Source organism: Pristiophorus japonicus, chromosome 4 (genome assembly GCF_044704955.1).
Source record: "Pristiophorus japonicus isolate sPriJap1 chromosome 4, sPriJap1.hap1, whole genome shotgun sequence".
NCBI lineage: Eukaryota > Metazoa > Chordata > Chondrichthyes > Pristiophoridae > Pristiophorus > Pristiophorus japonicus.
The window spans coordinates 303,402,397-303,423,471 of NC_091980.1; the positions used below are offsets into that span (position 1 = coordinate 303,402,397).

At 43.9% G+C, this 21,075-nt stretch overlaps 1 protein-coding gene across 2 annotated transcripts in view; it reads right to left on the reverse strand.

The window, feature by feature from the left end:
• The window catches only part of gtf2a1 (general transcription factor IIA, 1), a 61,455-nt gene extending 40,637 nt beyond the window's left edge, over window positions 1-20,818 (reverse strand). Inside the window, exon 1 of one of the 2 annotated variants that reach the window (XM_070879647.1) lies at window positions 20,544-20,818. In XM_070879647.1, the coding sequence (XP_070735748.1) occupies window positions 20,544-20,573 (30 nt within the window). In that variant the 5' untranslated portion in view covers window positions 20,574-20,818. Of the gene's footprint in view, window positions 1-18,506; window positions 18,599-20,543 lie in introns of those variants that run through there. The other variant, XM_070879648.1, reaches the window with a different exon arrangement.
• Window positions 20,819-21,075: the final 257 nt, after the last annotated feature.

Consider the following 21,075-nt stretch of genomic DNA (forward strand, 5'->3'; position numbering starts at 1 on the left):
TCCGTCAACCAACTTCACTAAAACAGATTATCTGATATTTTCCCAAATTGCTGTTTGTGGAACCTTGCTGTGTGCTCAGTGGCTACACTTTGAAAAGTACTTCATTGGCTGTGAAGCGCTTTCGGATGTTCTCAGGTTGTGATCGGGTCTATATAAATGCAAGTTATTTTACTTCTTTCAATTCACTGGGACATGGCAAGCCATGGAAATGATTACATACAAGGGTGACGAGGGTGCAAGTCTTAGTATTGGTGAGGATGAAGATTCTACAATCTGGATATTACAATTAGTGCTCGATTGCAATACAATACTTCTTATTTTGTGCTTAATCGAGAAATCAGCTTACTATGAGCCCAAACTTTAACTGGTGTGCAAAGAGCTAGGATTGTGTAAATCTAGGTAAACAATTAACTCTTCCACCACTGGAATATGTACTGTAAATTGTATCTGTACTGGATAACCACATACACATCGACAGACGGTTAGTCTGGACTAAGATCTAATTCCGTTAAGTAAAATTACAGGGTCAAAAATAGATTACAATTCTTCATTTAATTTTAGTGTCTGTTGCAAAACAATAAAACCTTATGTCCCATCAATTCTTCTAATTTGCCTGTGGTACAGTGAAATAGGAAAACTGAAGCAATTGCCAGCAGTCATCATTTATTCCCAGCTTCAGATAGCTTCTGGCTACAGAACGGTCAATCAAAATTAGCATCAAAAACACCTATAACTTGGCAATAGCTGAACTTAAAACTCCACCGGACCTGATTCAGATGTCGCATATCCAATTAATGCAGTGGCGAGGCATAAACATGTAAGCTTAGGAGCAAATCATGTTGTAGTCGGGAAGAAACCCAGCTAGATATTTCTGCTTATGCGCTTGTTAGCCAGCGATTTCTCCCATTCATTTGAAATGGAGAGGGCAGTTACGGACTAGTGAGCACAATATCTGAAAGCCCCAGCCAGAGTCAGTTTAAATTCAAATGCATTTCCTCAATGGTGGCATCAGAGATGAGCCATTGAAAAATTACATAATTTGATTATCCAGAGGACAAAAGTTGCTGCAGGAGTCCAGACTTTAAACAACATGATCTGTTTTCCACCCATGAAAACAGACTCCATCTCAGCAAATAGTAATAAAAGCTTTTTAAAATTAATGCAGTACTGACCTTGCTAAAATTCATACATATGATCTGAAACCGTTCGGCTCCTGTTTTTTTTGCACAGTTTCAGTTTCAGATGGGAGCCCAGCAAGGGGAGTGGGGGAGAAATCAAGCCTCGACTTAATAAAGGCACAGATACGGATTTGGCAGCAGAGTGGGAACGGTAAATGCCGAGGTGGAGGCAGTTAGAGGTGAAAGCAGTGTTGGTGGTGATGCATCAGACATGGGACATGGAGTAGGCCATTCAGCCCCTCGAGCCTGTTCTGCCATTCAAATAGATCATTCTGATTTGTATCTCAACTCCATTAAGGGAACAGTAGCATAGTAGTAATGTTACTGGACTAATAATCCCAGGACAAGAGTTCTGATGCCACAATGTGAATTCAGTTAAATAAATCTGGAATAAGCTAGCTAATGGATTGTCATAAAAACCCAGCTTATTCACTAATGCCCTTTAGGGAAGGAAATCTGCCTTCCTTACCCGGTCTGGCCATATGTGACTCCAGACCCACAGCAAATGTGGTTAGAAACATAGAAAATAGGTGCAGTAGGCCATTCGGCCCTTCGAGCCTGCACCACCATGGCTGATCATCCACCTCAGTACCCCTTTCCTGCTTTCTCCCCATACCCCTTGATCCCTTTAGCCGTAAGGGCCATATCTAACTCCCTCTTGAATATATCCAATGAACTGGCATCAACAACTCTCTGCTAAATGTGATGTGAACACAGCGGCTTAGACGGCTGGGCCATCCTAACTGGATTGCCCCAGTCACATCTGATTGGGGCAATCCAGGTGTGACCCTTAACTTCCCTCTGAAATGGCCTAGCAAGCTACTCACGGGCAACTAGGGATGGGCAATAAATGCTGGCCTTGCCAGCGACGCCCACATCCCGTGAATGAATTTTTTAAAATTAATAAATTTACCTGCATTTACCTCCATATCCCTTAATACCCTTAAAAATATAAATCTCAGTTTTGACATTTACAATTGACCCTCAGCCTCAACAGCTTTTTCGGGGCGAGTGTTCCAGATTTCCACGACCCCGTTGTGTGAAGTGCTTCCTGACATCATCCCTGAACGGCCTAGCTCTAAGTTTAAGGTTATGCCCCCTTGTTCTGGACACCCGCTCCCCCCCAAACAGGAAATCGTTACTCTGTCTACCCCATCAAATACATTAATAATCTCAAACACTGCAATTAAATCACCTCTTAATCTTCTATACTCAAGGGAATACAAGGCAATCTGCCCCCCTCCAAGGCCAATATAACCGTCCTGAGGTGCAGTGCCAGAACTGAATGCAGTATTCCAGATGTGGTCTAACCAAGGCTTTATACAACAGTACGTTCTTGCTGTGCCTACATAACATGTAAAGTATTTTGAAACCTCCCGAGGCATATGTAAATTGCGGTTCTTTCTTTGGGTTCGAGTAGGATACGACGTCCTGCTTCCAGATGACGTCAATGGGTAGCATATAAATAAGAGAGGTGGGAGCAAGTATGGAGCTCTGCCATATGTCAAAGTCAGCCTTGTAGGCATGTTGGACATAATACAATGCCAATGATGCAACAAGTAGGAGTGGAACCATGAGAGCAGTGGTATTGAAGGCTTGTGGGTGAAAAATCTGTGTTCAAGCTTTTACGGGGAAAAAAGACAATCGGGAGATGGGCATTCAAACAAGCACAAAGACCCCTGGGAACAGCACTTGGTCAGACAGACAGCATGCCTTATGACATCAGAATCGACCAATCAGAAAAGGAATGTTATCTCTGGCCAGACAGAAGCTGGATCACGAGGCATGCTATACAGTAGATGAAGAACGGACAAAGAGCTTCTAGAAAACACGTCTTAAGGTGGAACCAAGGGAGGTGTCGATGAGGCCAGTCGACTCTCGAAGCCTACATCCAGCTCGAAATGATCACTCGAGAAGGACTATATATACCAGCTAAATTCGGCGCACACTTATTATGGGGAAGGAATTTTAAATCTGTGGTCTTTTTGATACTTTTAAAACTGTACTCAGTAGTGTTAAGCTGGGGAACTTATAGTCTTTGATACTTTTAATAAAGTCCATTGTATTGGAAAAATCAAATTTTTGTGTGTCTCAGTGTTCTTATAAAACTTGGTGTCTAAAACCCGCAGGGAAAAAGTCTGACAGTATACAGATGCAATACTGCAAATATGCACTTTGCCACATTCACTCAGTATAGACTTCTTCTCACTTCTAGAGGAAAAAGTTTGAAACACCTAAGTACGACCAGATGCCATATAGCCAATGTCCTCACCAAGAGTATCTTTTTCTTCTTCCTGGGATGTGGGTGACACTGACAAAAGTAGTACCGGTATTTATTTTCCATCCCCAAATGCCCTGAGGTCACTTTAGGGCCAATCATGTAGTGTGGGACTAGAATCACATGTAGGCTAGGTGTGAAAGAAAAAAAACTTGCATTTATATAGCGCCTTTCTCGACCACTGGACGTCCCAAAACACATTACAGCCAATGAAGTACTTTGAAATGTAGTCACTGTTGTAATGTAGGAAACGCGGCAGCCATTTGCGCACAGCAAGCCCCCACAAATAGCGATGTGATAATGATCAGATAATCTGCTGTGTAGTTATGTTGAATGAGGAATAAATATTTGCCAGGACACCGGGGAGAACTCCCCTGCTCTTTTACGCCTAAATGAGAGCAGATGGGGCCTCGGTTTAACGTCTTATCCGAAAGACATCACCTCCGACAGTGCAGCTCTCCCTCAGCACTGCAGTGGAGTGTCGGCCTAGAGTTGTCTGCTCAAGTCCCTGGAATGGGACTTTAACCCACAACCTTCTGACTCAGATGAGGGTATATGGCAGGTTACTTCTTGAATGACATGAGGGAATCAATCGGGATTTGAACTCAGGACCTCTGGATTAGCAATTTGTGCATGGCAGTGAAATGAATGACCAGTTACGCTATTCTGGTACATTGGTTCCAAGATGAATATACTATAACAGATACCCAAAATGGTCTTACGAATAGGATACTGGAGGAAAAAAGTCAAGTCATACAAGAAGCATTTAGATGCTGTGATGGGGCACCACATTTTTTTGGAAGAATCAATTAGATAAGCTGAAGGGCCTCCCTCACCGACACTTATCTTTGTGTTAACTATTTGTAAACGTTGACATTACCAACTGAAATTTGTGAGCTGTTCTTTCAATTTTTTTTTGCAGAAGGGTGGTGTGGTTGGCCGGGGGGGGGGGGGGGGGGGGGGGGGGAGTTATGGTGAGATGGTGTCTTCAATATGGCTGGCTGTGTTGAATTTCACTTCGCAAGGGGAGAGCGAAGACGTGGCCTTGAGCAGCACAGAGTGGGATTTCACTGTTTGTGGGGTAGAAGGGGCCCCACAGATCTTCAACACAGTGAAGCAGGATTTTAGTTGAAGCACAGGATGATAAATAAGGCAGCGCTGGTAGTTAACGTCTGTCACAGGGTGGTAATTGCGGGTGGAGAACCGATCAGAGCCGCATTTCAGCTCTGGAGGTGGTGGTGGCATTAAGGTGTCCGGGAGAACAGGCGTTTACTGTGGGGCAACAAACATAGGTTTGTTGGGCGGGAAGAAGGGGGCAGAATGCCTGGGCAACCCTATTTCAGTCTTGGTACTGGTGGAAAATAGGCAAATGGGCTTAAAGTGGCTGGTTTGGCTTGTACTGCATCAGGTGTATTTTGCTGGTGGAGTACAGTGGGATGCTACTGGCTGAGTATTGGCGTCCTTGGAAAATTCCAAGAGTCAATCGGTGAGAGCTTGGACTGTCTCAGTGATGGTCAGGTTGCGTGAGGATGAAGAGATGAATATAGTCCTATGCAAAATAACATTTGGACATTGTGGAGAGGGCGTCAGAGCTGGCTTGTTCAAGGCTTCGGCAACGGGTTCACTGACTTAAATCGAGCGTGAATAAAACTCCTTGTACAAATGCCTGAGTACTGTCTCTTTACCCGCAAGAGTGCGTTGTTGTTTTTGGAGTAGGGCGGAAACAATTGGAGAAGCAGTAAAGATCACTGTGGGAGTATTTTTAAAGGTTCCTTGGTAATTTTAAAGCTTCCTCCAACTGTGAAGGAAATCTGAGCCTGGGAAAGGAGAGAGAGCAACGTGGTGGAATGGAAGCAAAGTACAGCACATTACATTATAATCCCAGTCACCAACATACCCTCCACCCTCCGGCTGAAATGAAAATCTGTGCCTGATGGAGTGAAAGAGAACACCCTCACTGTAAGAGCTCAATTTATTTCCCCATCTCCATCCCCTGCCCCTACCCGTCTCTCTCCTCCCCTGTCTTCCTCTTCTCTCCATCACCCTTTCTCTCCTTTACCACCTCCCTCCTAATCACTGCCTCATCCCCTGCCATTTCTCAGCCCAATTATCTCCCTCCCTCTAACCCATATTTACATACTACCCTTGGTCTTCACTTGCTGGGTGATCGGCAAATATTTTTTTTTTAAAGAAATGTACATTTTAATTTTGCATAAAAATCTTTAGTGGAGTTCACATTTCTTAGAGGCATTGGCAATCATCATCTTGTCAAAATTTCAAAGCACAGAATGGCTAACACCCTAAGCAATGATCCATTCCCAAAATTTTACACCAACTTGATGATTTGGATATTAGCACCAGGTGGAGCTATGGCGAACACAATTACAGGTTGAACCTCCCATATCTGGAACCGTCAGGACCTGGCCTGTTCCAGATAAGGGATTTTTACGGACGAGGGGTAGTCACGTTAAATTGGATGTACAGGTACTGAGCAAGGGGATATCGGGGTTAGCTGGCTTGGAGCTGGGAGTGCAGCAGAGAGATCATTGCGGGGCGGGGGGGGGGGGCTGGTGGCGGCTGATCGCGGGGTCAGGCCAGCGATTGCGGGAGTCGGCAACGAGGAAAGACTTCAATTTGTTCATGTCCGAGTTCTATGCATGCTTCCGGGCGAGGGATGCTTCTGGATAAGGGGTAAGGGAGGTTCAACCTGTACCTTATGATGATCCAACTAAATGAAGACACATTGCAGATTGCAAATCCAACCTGGGACCACCCTGTAACTACCCACAGCAAAGTAAAATGAATACAATTTAAATCTTTTACCAATCAGATTTTCCCACAGTGGTGTAATATGCAACAGTCTCTTCATATATTTCAGTATGATTGTTAAATGGAAAGATTAGATATCGATTAAAACACAATTGCATAGGAGGAAATAACTGCTCTGTTGCACGCCATCCTGCACATGAATATATTGATAGCAGGACCCAAGTCCTTCATGGGGTAAATACTCCACGTGTGATCATGACACATACAGACCAAGGTCTCTGGGACAATCACTGATTTAGATTATCTGCAGGACAGCTGTAAGGGTAGCTAAATTGAAGTTTAGTGGCCTTGGGCTGGAGAGGGAGAAGTGAAGTCAGCCAGGGTCCCCTGATCACAATCATAGGAAGTGTGCAAGTAGAAATGATAGGCCACCTAAAACAGACCGCCAAATATTAAGTTCCTACAAGAATGAATCCTGCACCAATGTGCTGGTTGGCTCATATCAGAATGAGCTTCAGAATGTGGTACAAGTGTAAAATTGGGGCGAAGAGGGCGGGAAAGAGAAAGGGAATAGCAGCACGATCTATGCACTTTAAAACAGCACCACACATGACAACATTCAAGAAACTTTACTATTTGCACCCAAGAACATTAACAGGCAACAGACTGTTAACCTTACTGAGGAATTGGCTCTTTGGTGTACAAGGGGAAAATTCAATACCAAAGCTAAGAAAAATAAACCTTTCAAAAACCAAGAAATGCATTGCGGGTACCAATCCACTTGCAACATCACACAATATACAAAACTTCATTACAATCCAAAGTCAAAATGTAACCACAATAGAAATTATGTATCGAGTTCATTCAGGTCCACCAGAATAAGACCCAAAATATGAACCAGTTATCTTCCCGTACCAAACACTGGCACCTGCACTCCGCAGTACTGCCACATCCTGGCAACATCCTCCCAGTAACACCAAACCCAATTTCCCCTCCACCAGCACCATAATTCTACCAAACTCCAGATACCCCATCCACAGTAACCCCATACACGAGAACCATTCCTATAATTCTACCAAACCCGACTCCCCCTCAACCATCCAAGACAAAGCAGTCCGCTTGATTGGCACCCCATCCACACCTTAAACATTCACTCCCTCCACCACCTACGCACCGTGGCTGCAGTGTGCACCATATACAAGATGCACTGCAGCAACTCGCCAAGGCTTCTTCGACAGCACCTCCCAAACCCGCGACCTCTACCACCTAGAAGGTGCATGGGAACAACACCACCACCTGCAAGTTCCCCTCCATGTCACACCCCATCCCGACTTGGAAATATATTGCCGCTCCTTCAACGTCGCTGGGTCAAAATTCTGGAACTCCCTCCATAACAGCACCGTGGGAACACCTTCACCACAAGGACTGCAGCGGTTCAAGAAGGCAGCTCACCACCACTTTCTCAAGGGCTATTTAGGGATGGGCAATAAATGCTGTCTTGCCAGCGACGTGCACATCCCAGAAACAAATTAACAAATATACACCAGAACCATCCCAACAATGCCATACCAAACCCCAGATTCTCCCTCCAAGTACCCTCATACACCAGAACCATCCCAACAATTCTACCAAACCCAGCACTCCCTCCACGGTTCTCCCATACACCAGAAAAATCCCAACAATTCTGTCAAACCCGGCTCCCCCTCCACAATTCCCCCATACACAACTATCCCAACAATGTTCTACCAAAGCCCAGCAACTGCCACTAAACCCAACCACGGCCTTTCCAACTATTCTAAATCCCACAATAGATACCTCCAATCTGCTGCGTGTTGTCTACATCCTGCACGTCTTTCTTAAAAAAGGTCAAATGTAATAGTTATGTAAAGGGACCATCTAACTAATGATACTCATTTGTAGATTTTATGAAAAAGAGGCAGCATTATAGAATTTTCTGCCCATAAACACCAGTAAATACTATGCAAACCGGTATTCAGTCACCATAAATCAGCAGCTCCGATAACACATTGTGCACTATATGGTATAATATCCCTATTATAAAACGCATCCCCGAAATCACTATGAGCAATGCCGTGGGTGATCTGTTGAAATAATCTCTCAGCGGTCAGCAGTATGCTTTATTTGCACAATGTGGCATGCAGTGTATTTATCAGGACCACTCATTTACTGTATATTGGCTGTAAGGCGCTTTGGGACGTCGAGGTTGTGAAAGGTGTTTCCTTTTTAAGTGCTCACAACTCATTTGCAGGAATGGAGTTACTGGCCACCTACCCCAACTTCCAGAAAAGCAATAAGACTGAATTTCCTGGCAGGACCCAGGAAACATCTTTTTAGTTCATTAAAAGGGCTTAAAAGGAACTTAACGGTCAGTTCCCAAGTCAGAGCCAGGAACTCAGCAATATTGCCTTTCTCGGCCCTAGAATATACGCTCAAATCTAGAGTGGGATTTAAGCCCATAACCTTCTGACTCAGCAACAAGACTGCTATCACTGAGCCAAGCTGTTCCCAAACTCACTTCCCCTACCCCTCCATATCTGACGCATCACAACCAACACCTCTAACTGCTTCCACCTCGGCCTTTACCATTCCCACTCTGCTGCCAAATCCGTATCTGTGCCTTTAAGTCGAGGCTTGATTTCTCCCCCACTCCCCTTGCTGGGCTCCCCTCTGAAACTACAACTTGTGCAAAAAAAACAAGTCGACCGGTTTCAGATCATATGTATGAATTTTAGCAAGGTCAGTACTGCATTAATTTAAAAAAGCTTTTATTACTGTTTGCTGAGATGAAGTCTGTCTACATGGGTGGAAAACAGATCATGTTGTTTAAAGTCTGGACTCCTGCAGCAACCTTTGCCCTCTGGATAATCAAATTGTGTAATTTTTCAATGGCTCATCTCTGATACCACCATTGAGGAAATGCATTTGAATTGAAACTGACTCTGGCTGGAGCTTTCAGATATTGTGCTCACTAGTCCATAACTGCCCTCTCCATTTCAAATGAATGGGAGAAATCACTGGCTAACAAGCCCATAAGCAGAAATATCCAGCTGGGTTTCTTTCCGTCTACAACATGATTTGTTTAATGGGTCAGCTAGCTAGCTCCTAAGCTTACATGTTTAGGCCTCGCCACTGCATTAATTGGATATGCTACACCAGTGGCAATGAGTGGCTCAGTGGGTAGCACACTCGCCCGAGTCAGAAGGCTATGGATGGGTTTGAGTCCCACTCCAGGGACTTGAGCATATAAATCTAGGCTGACACTCCAATGCAGTACTGAGGGAATGCTACACTGTCGGAGCTGCCGTCTTTTGGATGAGACATTAAACCAAGGCCCTGTCTGCACTCTCAAGTGGACGTAAAAGATCCCATGGCACGATTTCGAAGAGCGGGGGTTATCCCCGGTGTCCTGGCCAATCATAAAGGTAATCATAGGCAGTCCCTCGAAACGAGGATGACTTGTTTCTGCGCCAAAAAAAGGATGAGTTCACAGGTGTTTCGAATGAAGAACCCGAACGACATCCCCAAGGGTGGAAGATGCCTGTGTGTGGATTTTTTTTAACATCTGGTGGCCATTGCACACCAGCCACCACATGGGCTTGACAGAGCTAGATCTTGATCCAGAGGCAAGGATTACCCAAGACAACTGGAGACCTGCTCTGCTGCACGGACCGAGTGCGCACACATATCGCAAGCTGGCCAATATTTATCCCTCAATCAACATATCTGGTCAGATTATCTGGTCATTACAGGTATCACACTGCTGTTTGTGGGAGCATGCTGTACGCAAATTGGCTGCCATGTTTCCCACATTACGACAGTGACTACACGCCAGAAGTGCTTTATTGGCTGTAAAGCATTTTGAGACGACAAGTGATTATGAAAGGCGCTGTATAAATGCAAGCCTTTCTTTCAAGTCTTTGAAAACAACTTGTATTTATATAGTGCCTTTAATGTAATGAAAGGGCCTAGGCAACAGGAGGCACGGCCACCAATAGTTGAGTGATTGCAATCAGGGAGGCAGAGATCTCAGAGTGTTGTGGGACTGGAGAAGATGAGAGAGGGAGGGAGGGGCGAGGCCATGAAGGGATTTGAAAATGAGAATAAAAATTTTGAAATCAAGGCATTGCTTAACCGGAAGCCAATGTAGGTCAGCGAGCAGAGGTGATGGGTGACTGGGACTTGGTGCGAGTTAGGACACGGGAAGCCGAGTTTTGCATCACCTCTAGTTAATGTTGGAAGCCAGCCAGGAATGCGTTGGAATAGTCAAGTTTAGAAACATAGAAAATAGGTGCAGGAGTAGGCCATTCGAGCCTGCACCGCCATTCAATGAGTTCATGGCTGAACATGAAACTTCAGTACCCCATTCCTGCTTTCGCGCCATAGCCCTTGATCCCCCTAGTAGTAAGAAACTACATCCAACTCCTTTTTGAATATATTTAGTGAATTGGCCTCAACAACTTTCTGTGGTAGAGAATTCCACAGGTTCACCACTCTCTGGGTGAAGAAGTTTCTCCTCATCTCGGTCCTAAATGGCTTACCCTTTATCCTTAGACTGTGACCCCTGGTTTTAGACTTCCCCAACATTGGGAACATTCTTCCTGCATCTAACCTGTCTAAACCCGTCAGACTTTTAAACGTTTCTATGAGATCCCCTCTCATTCTTCTGAACTCCAGTGAATACAAGCCCAGTTGATCCAGTCTTTCTTGATATGTCAGTCCCGCCATCCCGGGAATCAGTCTGGTGAACCTTCGCTGCACTCCCTCAATAGCAAGAATGTCTTTCCTCAAGTTAGGAGACCAAAACTGTACACAATACTCCAGGTGTGGCCTCACCAATGCCCTGTACAACTGTAGTAACACCTCCCTGCCCCTGTACTCAAATCCCCTCGCTATGAAGGCCAACATGCCATTTGCTTTCTTAACCGCCTGCAAACCTTCAATGACTGATGTACCATGACACCCAGGTCTCGTTGCAACTCCCCTTTTCCTAATCTGTCACCATTCAGATAATAGTCTGTCTCTCTGTTTTTACAACCAAAGTGGATAACCTCACATTTATCCACATTATACTTCATCTGCCATGCATTTGCCCACTCACCTGACCTATCCAAGTCACTCTGCAGCCTCATAGCATACTCCTCGCAGCTCACACTGCCACCCAACTTAGTGTCATCCGCAAATTTGGAGATACTACATTTAATCCCCTCGTCTAAATCATTAATGTACAATGTAAACAGCTGGGGCCCCAGCACAGAACCTTGTGGTACCCCACTAGTCACTGCCTGCCATTCTGAAAAGTACCCATTTACTCCTACTCTTTGCTTTCTGTCTGCCAACCAGTTCTCAATCCACGTCCGCACACTACCCCCAATCCCATGTGCTTTAACTTTGCACATTAATCTCTTGTGTGGGACCTTGTCGAAAGCCTTCTGAAAGTCCAAATACACCACCTCAACTGGTTCTCCCTTGTCCACTCTACTGGAAACATCTTCAAAAAATTCCAGAAGATTTGTCAAGCATGATTTCCCTTTCACAAATCCATGCTGACTTGGAGCTATCATGCCACCTCTTTCCAAATGCGCTGCTATGACATCCTTAATAATTGATTCCATCATTTTACCCATTACCGATGTCAGGCTGACGGATCTATAATTCCCTGTTTTCTCTCTCCTTTTTTAAAAAGTGGGATTACATTGGCTACCCTCCACTCCATAAGAACTGATCCAGAGTCTATGGAATGTTGGAAAATGACTGCCAATGCATCCGCTATTTCCAAGGGCACCTCCTTAAATACTCTGGGATGCAGACCATCAGGCCCTGGGGATTTATCAGCCTTCAATACCATCAATTTCCCCAACACAATTTCCCGACTAATAAGGATTTCCCTCAGTTCCTCCTCCTTACTAGATCCTCTGACCCCTTTTATATCCGGAAGATTGTTTGTGTCCTCCTTAGTGAATACCGAACCAAAGTACTTGTTCAATTGGTCTGCCATTTCTTTGGTCCCCGTTATGACTTCCCCTGATTCTGACTGCAGGGGACCTACGTTTGTCTTTACTAACCTTTTTCTCTTTACATATCTATAGAAGCTTTTGCAGTCCGTTTTAATGTTCCCTGCAAGCTTCCTCTCGAACTCTATTTTCCCTGCCCTAATCAAACCCTTTGTCCTCCTCTGCTGAGTTCTAAATTTCTCCCAGTCCCCAGGTTCGCTGCTATTTCTGGCCAATTTGTATGCCACTTCCTTTGCTTTAATACTATCCCTGATTTCCCTTGATAGCCACGGTTGAGCCACCTTCCCTTTTTTATTTTTACGCCAGACAAGGATGTACAATTGTTGTAGTTCATCCATGCGGTCTCTAAATGTCTGCCATTGCCCATCCACTGACAACCCCTTGCACGCAGCATTCGAAATAAAGTAAATGAGTTGACGGCACAAATCATTACAAATGGGTATGATTTGGTGGCCATTACAGAAACATGGTTGCAGGGTGGCCAAGACTGGGAATTAAACATACAGGGGTATCTGACGATTCGGAAAGATAGACAAGAAGGGAAAGGAGGTGGGGTAGCTCTGTTAATAAAGGATGATATCAGAGCAGTTGTGAGAGACGATATTGGTTCTAATGAACAAAATGTTGAATCATTGTGGGTGGAGATTAGAGATAGTAAGGGGAAAAAGTCACTGGTGGGCATAGTTTATAGGCCCCCAAATAATAACTTCACTGTGGGGTGGGCAATAATCAAGGGAATAATAGAGGCATGTGAAAAAGGAACGGCAGTAGTCATGGGGGATTTTAACCTACATATCAATTGGTCAACTCAAATCGCACGGGATAGCCTGGAGGAGGAATTCATAGAATGCATACGGGATTGTTTCTTAGAACAGTATGTAACAGAACCTACAAGGGAGCAAGCTATCTTAGATCTGGTCCTGTGTAATGAGACAGGAAAAATAAACGATCTCCTAGTAAAAGATCCTCTCGGAATGAGTGATCACAGTATGGTTGAATTTGTAATACAGATTGAGGGTGTGGAAGTTGTGTCAGAAACAAGCGTACTATGCTTAAACAAAGGGGACTACAGTGGGATGAGGGCAGAGTTGGCTAAAGTAGACTGGAAACAGAGACTAAACGGTGGCACAATTGAGGAATAGTGGAGGACTTTAAAGGAGCTCTTTCATAATACGCAACAAAAATCTATTCCAGTGAAAAAGAAGGGCGGTAAGAGAAGGGATAACCAGCCGTGGATAACCAAGGAAATAAAGGAGAGTATCAAATCAAAGATCAATGCGTATAAGGTGGCCAAGGTTAGTGGGAAACTAGAGGATTGGGAAAATTTTAAACAACAGCAAAGAATGACTAAGAAAGCAATAAAGAAAGGAAAGATAGATTATGAAGGTAAACTTGCGCAAAACATAAAAACGGATAGTAAAAGCTTTTACAGATATATAAAACAGAAAAGAGTGACTAAAGTAAATGTTGGTCCCTTAGAAGATGAGAAGGGGGATTTAATAATGGGAAATGTGGAAATGGCTGAGACCTTAAAAAATTATTTTGCTTCGGTATTCACAGTGGAAGACACAAAAACCATGCCAAAAATTGCTAGTCACGGGAATGTGGGAATGGAGGACCTTGAGACAATCACTATCACTAGGGGGTAGTGCTGGACAGGCTAATGGGACTCAAGGTAGACAAGTCCCCTGGTCCTGATGAAATGCATCCCAGGATATTAAAAGAGATGGCGGAAGTTATAGCAGGTGCATTCGTTATAATCTACCAAAATTCTCTGGACTCTGGGGAGTTACCAGCGGATTGGAAAGCAGCTAATGTAACGCCTGTGTTTAAAAAAGGGGGCAGACAAAAGGCAGGTAACTATAGGCTGGTTAGCTTAACATTTGTAATGGGGAAAATGCTTGAAACTATCATTAAGGAAGAAATAGCGGGGCATCTGGATAGGAATAGTGCAATCAAACAGACGCAGCATGGATTCATGAAGGGGAAATCATGTTTAACTAATTTACTTGAATTTTTTGAGGATATAACGAGCATGGTGGATAGAGGTGTATTTAGATTTCCAAAAGACATTCGATAAGGTGCCACACAAAAGGTTACTGCAGAAGATAGAGGTACGCGGAGTCAGAGGAAATGTATTAGCATGGATAGAGAATTGGCTGACGAACAGAAAGCAGAGAGTCGGGATAAATGGGTCCTTTTCGGGTTGGAAATCGGTGGTTAGTGGTGTGCCACAGGGATCGGTGCTGGGACCACAACTGTTTACAATATACATAGATGACCTGGAAGAGGGGACAGAGTGTAGTATAACAAAATTTGCAGATGACACAAAGGTTAGTGGGAAAGCGGGTTGTGTAGAGGACAGAGAGAGGCTGCAAAGAGATTTAGATAGGTTAAGCGAATGGGCTAAGGTTTGGCAGATGGAATACAATGTCGGAAAGTGTGAGGTTATCCACCTTGGGGGGAAAAAAAAAACAGTAAAAGGGAATATTATTTGAATGGGGAGAAATTACAACATGCTGAGGTGCAGAGAGACCTGGGGGTCTTTGCATGAATCCCAAAAAGTTAGTTTGCCGGTGCAACAGGTAATCAGGAAGGCGAATGGAATGTTGGCCTTCATTGCAAGAGGGATGGAGTACAAAAGCAGGGAGGTCTTGCTGCAACTGTATAGTGTATTGGTAAGGCCGCACCTGGAGTACTGCGTGCAGTTTTGGTCACCTTACTTAAGGAAGGAGATACCGGCTTTGGAGGGGGTACAGAGACGATTCACTAGGCTGATTCCGGAGATGAGGGGGTTACCTTATGATGATAGATTGAGTAGACTCGGTCTATACTCGTTGGAGTTCAGAAGGATGAGAGGTGATCTTATAGAAACATTTAAAATCATGAAAGGGATAGACAAGATAGAGGCAGAGAGGTTGTTTCCACTGGTAGGCGAGACTAGAACTAGGGGGCATCGCCTCAAAATACGGGGGAGCCGATTTAAAACCGAGTTGAGAAGGAATTTCTTCTCCCAGAGGGTTGTGAATCTATGGAATTCTCTGCCCAAGGAAGCAGTTGAGGCTAGCTCATTGAATGTATTCAAGTCACAGATAGATCTATTTTTAACCAATAAGGGAATTAAGGGTTACGGGGAGAGGGCGGGTAAGTGGAGCTGAGTCCACGGCCAGATCAGCCATGATCTTATTGAATGGCGGAGCAGACTCGAGGGGCTAGATGGCCTACTCCTGTTCCTAATTCTTATGTTCTTATGTTCTATCATTTGCCAATCTATCCTAGCCAATTCACGCCTCATACCTTCAAAGTTACCCTTCTTTAAGTTCTGGACCATGGTCTCTGAATTAACTGTTTCATTCTCCATTCTAATGTTGAATTCCACCATATTATGGTCACTCTTCCCCAAGAGGCCTCGCACGAGATTGCTAATTAATCCCCTCTCATTACACAACACCCAGTCTAAGATGGCCTCCCCGCTAGTTGGTTCCTCGACATATTGGTCTAGGAAACCATCCCTTATGCACTCCAGGAAATCCTCCTCCACTGTATTGCTTCCAGTTTGGTTAGCCCAGGTAACAAAGGCATGGCTAAGGGCTTCAGAAGCCAATGCGTTATGGAGGTGGAAATAGGCAGTCTTCGTTATGCTGCAGATATGTGGTCGAAAGCTCATTTCAGGGTCAAATATGACACCAAGGTTGTGAACAGTCTGGTTCAGCCTCAGACAGGAGTTGGGAAGAGGGATGGAGTCAGTGTGTAGGGAACGGAGTATGTGGCAGGGGCCGAAAAAATTGAAGAACATTTCTGCTCATCCTGAACAGAATTAGGTCCGGTGCAATTTTAAGTTCAGCTGTTGCCAAGTCATAGGCGTTTTTGATGCTAATTTTGGTTGACCGTTCTGTAGCCAGAAGCTATCTGAAGCTGGGAATAAATGACGACTGCTGGCAATTGCTTCAGTTTTCCTATTTCACTGTACCACTATTCAAGTCACAGACAAAATGAGAAGAATTGATGGGACATGAGGTTTTATTGTTTTGCAACAGACACTAAAATTAAATGAAGTATTGTAATCTATTTTTGCCCCTGTAATTTTACTTAACGTAATTACATCTTAGTCCAGACTAAGAGTCTGTCAATGTATTTTTCATTCGGGCTGTATGGGGATATCCAGTACTATTTACAGTACATTTTCCAATAGTACCAGTTAAAGTTTGGGCTCATAGTAAGCTGATTTCTTGATTCAGCACAAATTAAGTACTGAATTGCAATCGAGCACTAATTGTAATATCCAGATTGTAGAGCCTTCATCCTCACCCATACTAAGACTTGCACCCTCATCACCCTTGTATTTAATCATTTCCATGGTTCTCCATGTCACACTGAATTGAAAGTAAAAAAACTTGCATTTATATAGCCCCTTTCACAACCTCAGGACATCCAAAAGTGCTTCAGCCAATGAAGTGCTTTATGAAGTGTATTCACCATTGTGATGTAGGATAACAGGGCAGCCACTTTGCGCACAGCAAGTTCCCACAAACAGTAATTAGGGAAAATATCAGATTATCTGTTTGTGATGTTGGTTGATGGAGAAATGTTAGCAAGGACACAGAACTCCCCTGCTCTTATTTATGCCCACCTCGGTTTCAAGTCTCATCTAAAAGACAGATCAACTTTGAGATCCTTGCTCTAGCATTCAGATCTCGCCATCCCACGCCAGTGATCGCCTCCAAAATCAAATGCACGCAGAAATAAATATTTTAATACATAAGTGAAAATTTACAGCTGCTGTTACTGCACTTACATTCCTCTTTACTGCAAATATTTGACAAATATTCCCAAGCAGTGCAAAAGGACATGGCAGAAACAATCATTGTGCTGTACCCCCACTGATTGCAATTCTCAATGGACGGAATGGGAAACTCAGAATAACTGGCTTAATGTGCAAGCATTGTGCAAGTATCTGACTAATCTAGTTGAACCATTTTTTGATGTGGTCACTAAGAAATACAGGAGTGTCTTTGGATGTCATCAATAAGGGCTTCATGAAAACATTTCACAAGGTTCCACATAAGAGATTAGCAAAAATGACAGCGCACAGAATTAGAGATGGCCTTCTGATATGGTTAGGAGGTAGGAGAGAGAGATGAATAAAGATTCGTTCTGATTGGCGGGATGTGACAAGTGATGTTGCCCAGGATCTCAGCTTTTCACCGTATATATTAATGTCTTGGCTGAAGGTGTATAGAGTTCTATATCCAAGTCTGCAAGTGACATTTAGTTAGGAGGCACATCAAGTTGAGTAGATGGGAGCGGGAAGTTACAACGGCACATATAGACGAAGTGAGCAGGCAAAACTATGGCAGATAGAGTTCAATGTGGGGAAGTACGAGAAAGACATATTGTTAATGGTGAGACTAGGAACTGTGAAGGAGGAAAAGGGGTGTAGGTGCCCATGTACACAAATCACAAAGCTAGCGCACAAGTGCAAAATGTAATCAAAAAGGCGAATGAAATGTCGGCCGTTATCTCATGCCGATTGGAATTCAGTTGTAGAGCTTTGATCAGATCCCATCAAGAGCACTGCGCTAGGTTTTGGGCACCGAACATCAGGAAAGATGTATTTGCTTTGGAAGGGGCACAGATTCACCAGATTACCAGGGCTTAACAGGTTAACAGGACAAGCTAGGCCATTCAGCAGTGAAATCAGGAAGCACTTTTTCCACACAAACGCTCGTGGCAATCTGGAACTCGCTCCCCGAGAGGCTGTGAATCAATTTAAATTTTCCAAGACTGAGATCGATAGATTTTTGTTTGGTTAGGGTAACAAGGGATATTGAGCAACGGTGGGTAAATGGAGAAGTACACAACACCAAGATCTAATCAAATGGCGTCAACAGGCCAACGGGCTGAACGGCCTACTTCTGTCCCTGTTTCTTCCCGTTCTGACAGAGTTACAGCTGAAACATTAACTTGCTGCTTTCTTTACAAATGCTGCCTGATCTGCTGAGTATTTACAGAATTTAATTACTAAACAAGTTTTCCCCCACCTCCCCCCCCCCCCTCCAAAATGCCAAGAATTTAAAGCAGCATAAAGATGGAGGTTTCAAAATATGAACAAGTGACAATAAAAGTTTAACCACTGGGCCCAAATGACATCAATAACCAGCTGGAGAGGTGTTAATGAAATCGACACAACACATGCAACAACTATTTTTCACATCACGACATTTGCGTAAACAAGATACTGCTTCTCACCAGCAAGAGGGAGCTCTAGATAATCACCAACAGTGGAACTGCGTAGCTTACGAGTAGCATTTAAATCATACAGCACAGGAAGCGGCCATTCGGCCCATGGTGCCTGCATCGGCTTTGAAAAAGCTATTTAGTGCCACACTCCTGCCCTTCCCCCCCCCCCCCCCTCGAATGTATACCACCATAAGGATTGAATTATTGACGATTTAATTATTGAAGGAATCACCCCAATATTGCAATGGAATTGGGGGAGGGGGGGGGGGGGGAGTTCGGTTTAAATATTTAATGTATTTTGGTTGATTTACAGAACATAAAAGACCAGGACTACTCTGGAAGATTGTTTGCAGCTTCTGAATGTATTTTCACACACTGAACACTAGAGTGTAGCCAACCCTGCGGGGAGTGCAATAGCTCCGAATAAAGCTAACACCGTTGAAAAGGAAGGGGATTAATGCTGAGGGAGGTTTGCCTGGAATGGAGCGAGGAAGAAAAAGATGCGCAGCAAATAAATACAGCGAGAGGAGCCGTGGGCAGAAGGGAGCACTGGAAGCCGGGGGTAGCTGCCCCTGGGCCTCTGAGGCTCGGCTTTGTGGCTGTCCAAAGACTCCCTTTTTCCTGCCCACTTATATATATATATATATATATATATATACACACACAGACGGTGAGGTGGGGCTCCCCTCCTCTCCACCGTGACGTAGGGCTGGCAAGGGATTATAACAAGAGCAGGCCGGCTGGAGAGCTGCAGGCAGAGCCGGGGGTAGAGAAGAGAAAAGGCCTCCTGTCTCAAACCATGGAGCAGAGAGGCAGAGGCACACCAGGGCAGGCTAGGGGGAGGGGGAGAAAGAGGTTGGACACAAAAGATGTCCTTCGAATCCTCCCCTACAAAAAATAAAGGGGGGAAAAAGGAGAGAAATTCCCCCTCAAGGCGGGCCAAAATAAAACCAGGCAACAACAAAAACAAAATGGTTCATCGCCCTCAAGCCTCCATCTCCCTGTGTATGTGTGTGTGTGTGTGTTCCTCCTGTGAGCTCGAGGGACGGTGGGGTGTGCGTAGGTGTTGGGTGCTTGGGTTTTATTCCACTTTATCAAAAAAAAATTTTTTTTCTTTAAAAAAAAAATCACAAGAATTAGAAACCCGAGGGTTTTTAATTCTTTTTAAAAAAAAATCACAAGAATTAGAAACCCGAGGGTTTTTAAAGGCGAGTATGGAACATGAACTCTTTACACGCGCACAAAAATCTTGGGTTTTCTTGCCTTCAAACTTGATTCCCTCCAAAAGATTCTCCCCACATCTTTTAAAAAAAATTAAAATCAACCTTCGTGAATTTAGCCATTTGTATTACGACATCTCGAACTTATATTGCTTAAAATCACCTCATGGAACTTGCAATTTATTTATTTTTTTGCTTTTTAAAACAAAAAAAATCACCTTCTGATCTTCAAACATCTTAAATGTTCTGAGTTTATTTTATTTTCTCTCCCCCCCCCCCCCGCCCCCAATTTCTTATCCTAGCCACTTTGGAAAAGCAAAAGTTAAATAGTAATTTTCCCTCCAGAAAAGAAAAATGGAGACACACACACACACACAGGGGGAAATTATTATTTTTCTACCCCTTTTCTGCCAAGAAGAAAAGTACAACTCTAGCCACAGCTCCACACACACACAAATAAAAACCCTGCAGTTTGTTCCAGCCACATTATAATTTTGTTGTTGTGTTACTTGCTGCAGTTAAAATTGCTTGAGAGAGAGAGAGAGAAAGAGAGGCTGGAAAAAAATAATAATTTCAAGCCAGATTTTTTTTTTTGAAGGGAGGGAAATAAACGACATTTTGTTTTAAATATGAAATTAATGTTATTTTAAAAAAATGGTCGTTTTCTGCTTGAGGTGAGGAGAGAAAAAAAATAAAACCATTCGCTTTTTTAAAAATAAAATGGTTCCCATCTTTAAAAAAAAAGTCACTTTTATTTCGGAGGATTTTCTTCTTTTTAAAAAAAAACAACCAAAACACTCAGCTAACACACAAAAAAACATCTTACCACCGGGTTTGAGTTGGCCGAACTCGCCATGTGGATTCGGGATGAGAAATTTTGTATTTTTTAAAATGAATTGTCGCCAAGGTAGGTGGGGGGGAGAGGGGGGAGGGGGGAGGGGGTTAGGGTTTTTTTTTTAAATTTATAATAATAAAACAAAAAAAAAGTTTAAAAAAAAACATAAACGGAAGAATTTAAAATCAAGGGGGTGCCTTTTTTTTTCAGTGTGGAGCGGGCTTGGGGAAAAGCCGTCCGTCCTCTTCCAGCGAGCGCTTATATACTGCCGAATGGGGCTTCAATTGCCGCTATAGGGAGGGTCCGGCAAATGAGGCGCTGCGTCAGCGCTTCCCTCCCCCCCCCCCCCCCCAAGACACACGCAACTCTCGCGAGCTTTGACATCCGGGTATCTCCACCCCCCCACCCCCTCCTCGCGCCAGCTGTCGCCGAGGCTGCTGGGAGTTGTAGTCTGAGAAGCAGAGAAACAAACAAAATAGGTGCAGGGGTAGGCCGTTTGAGCCTGCACCGCCATTCAACAAAA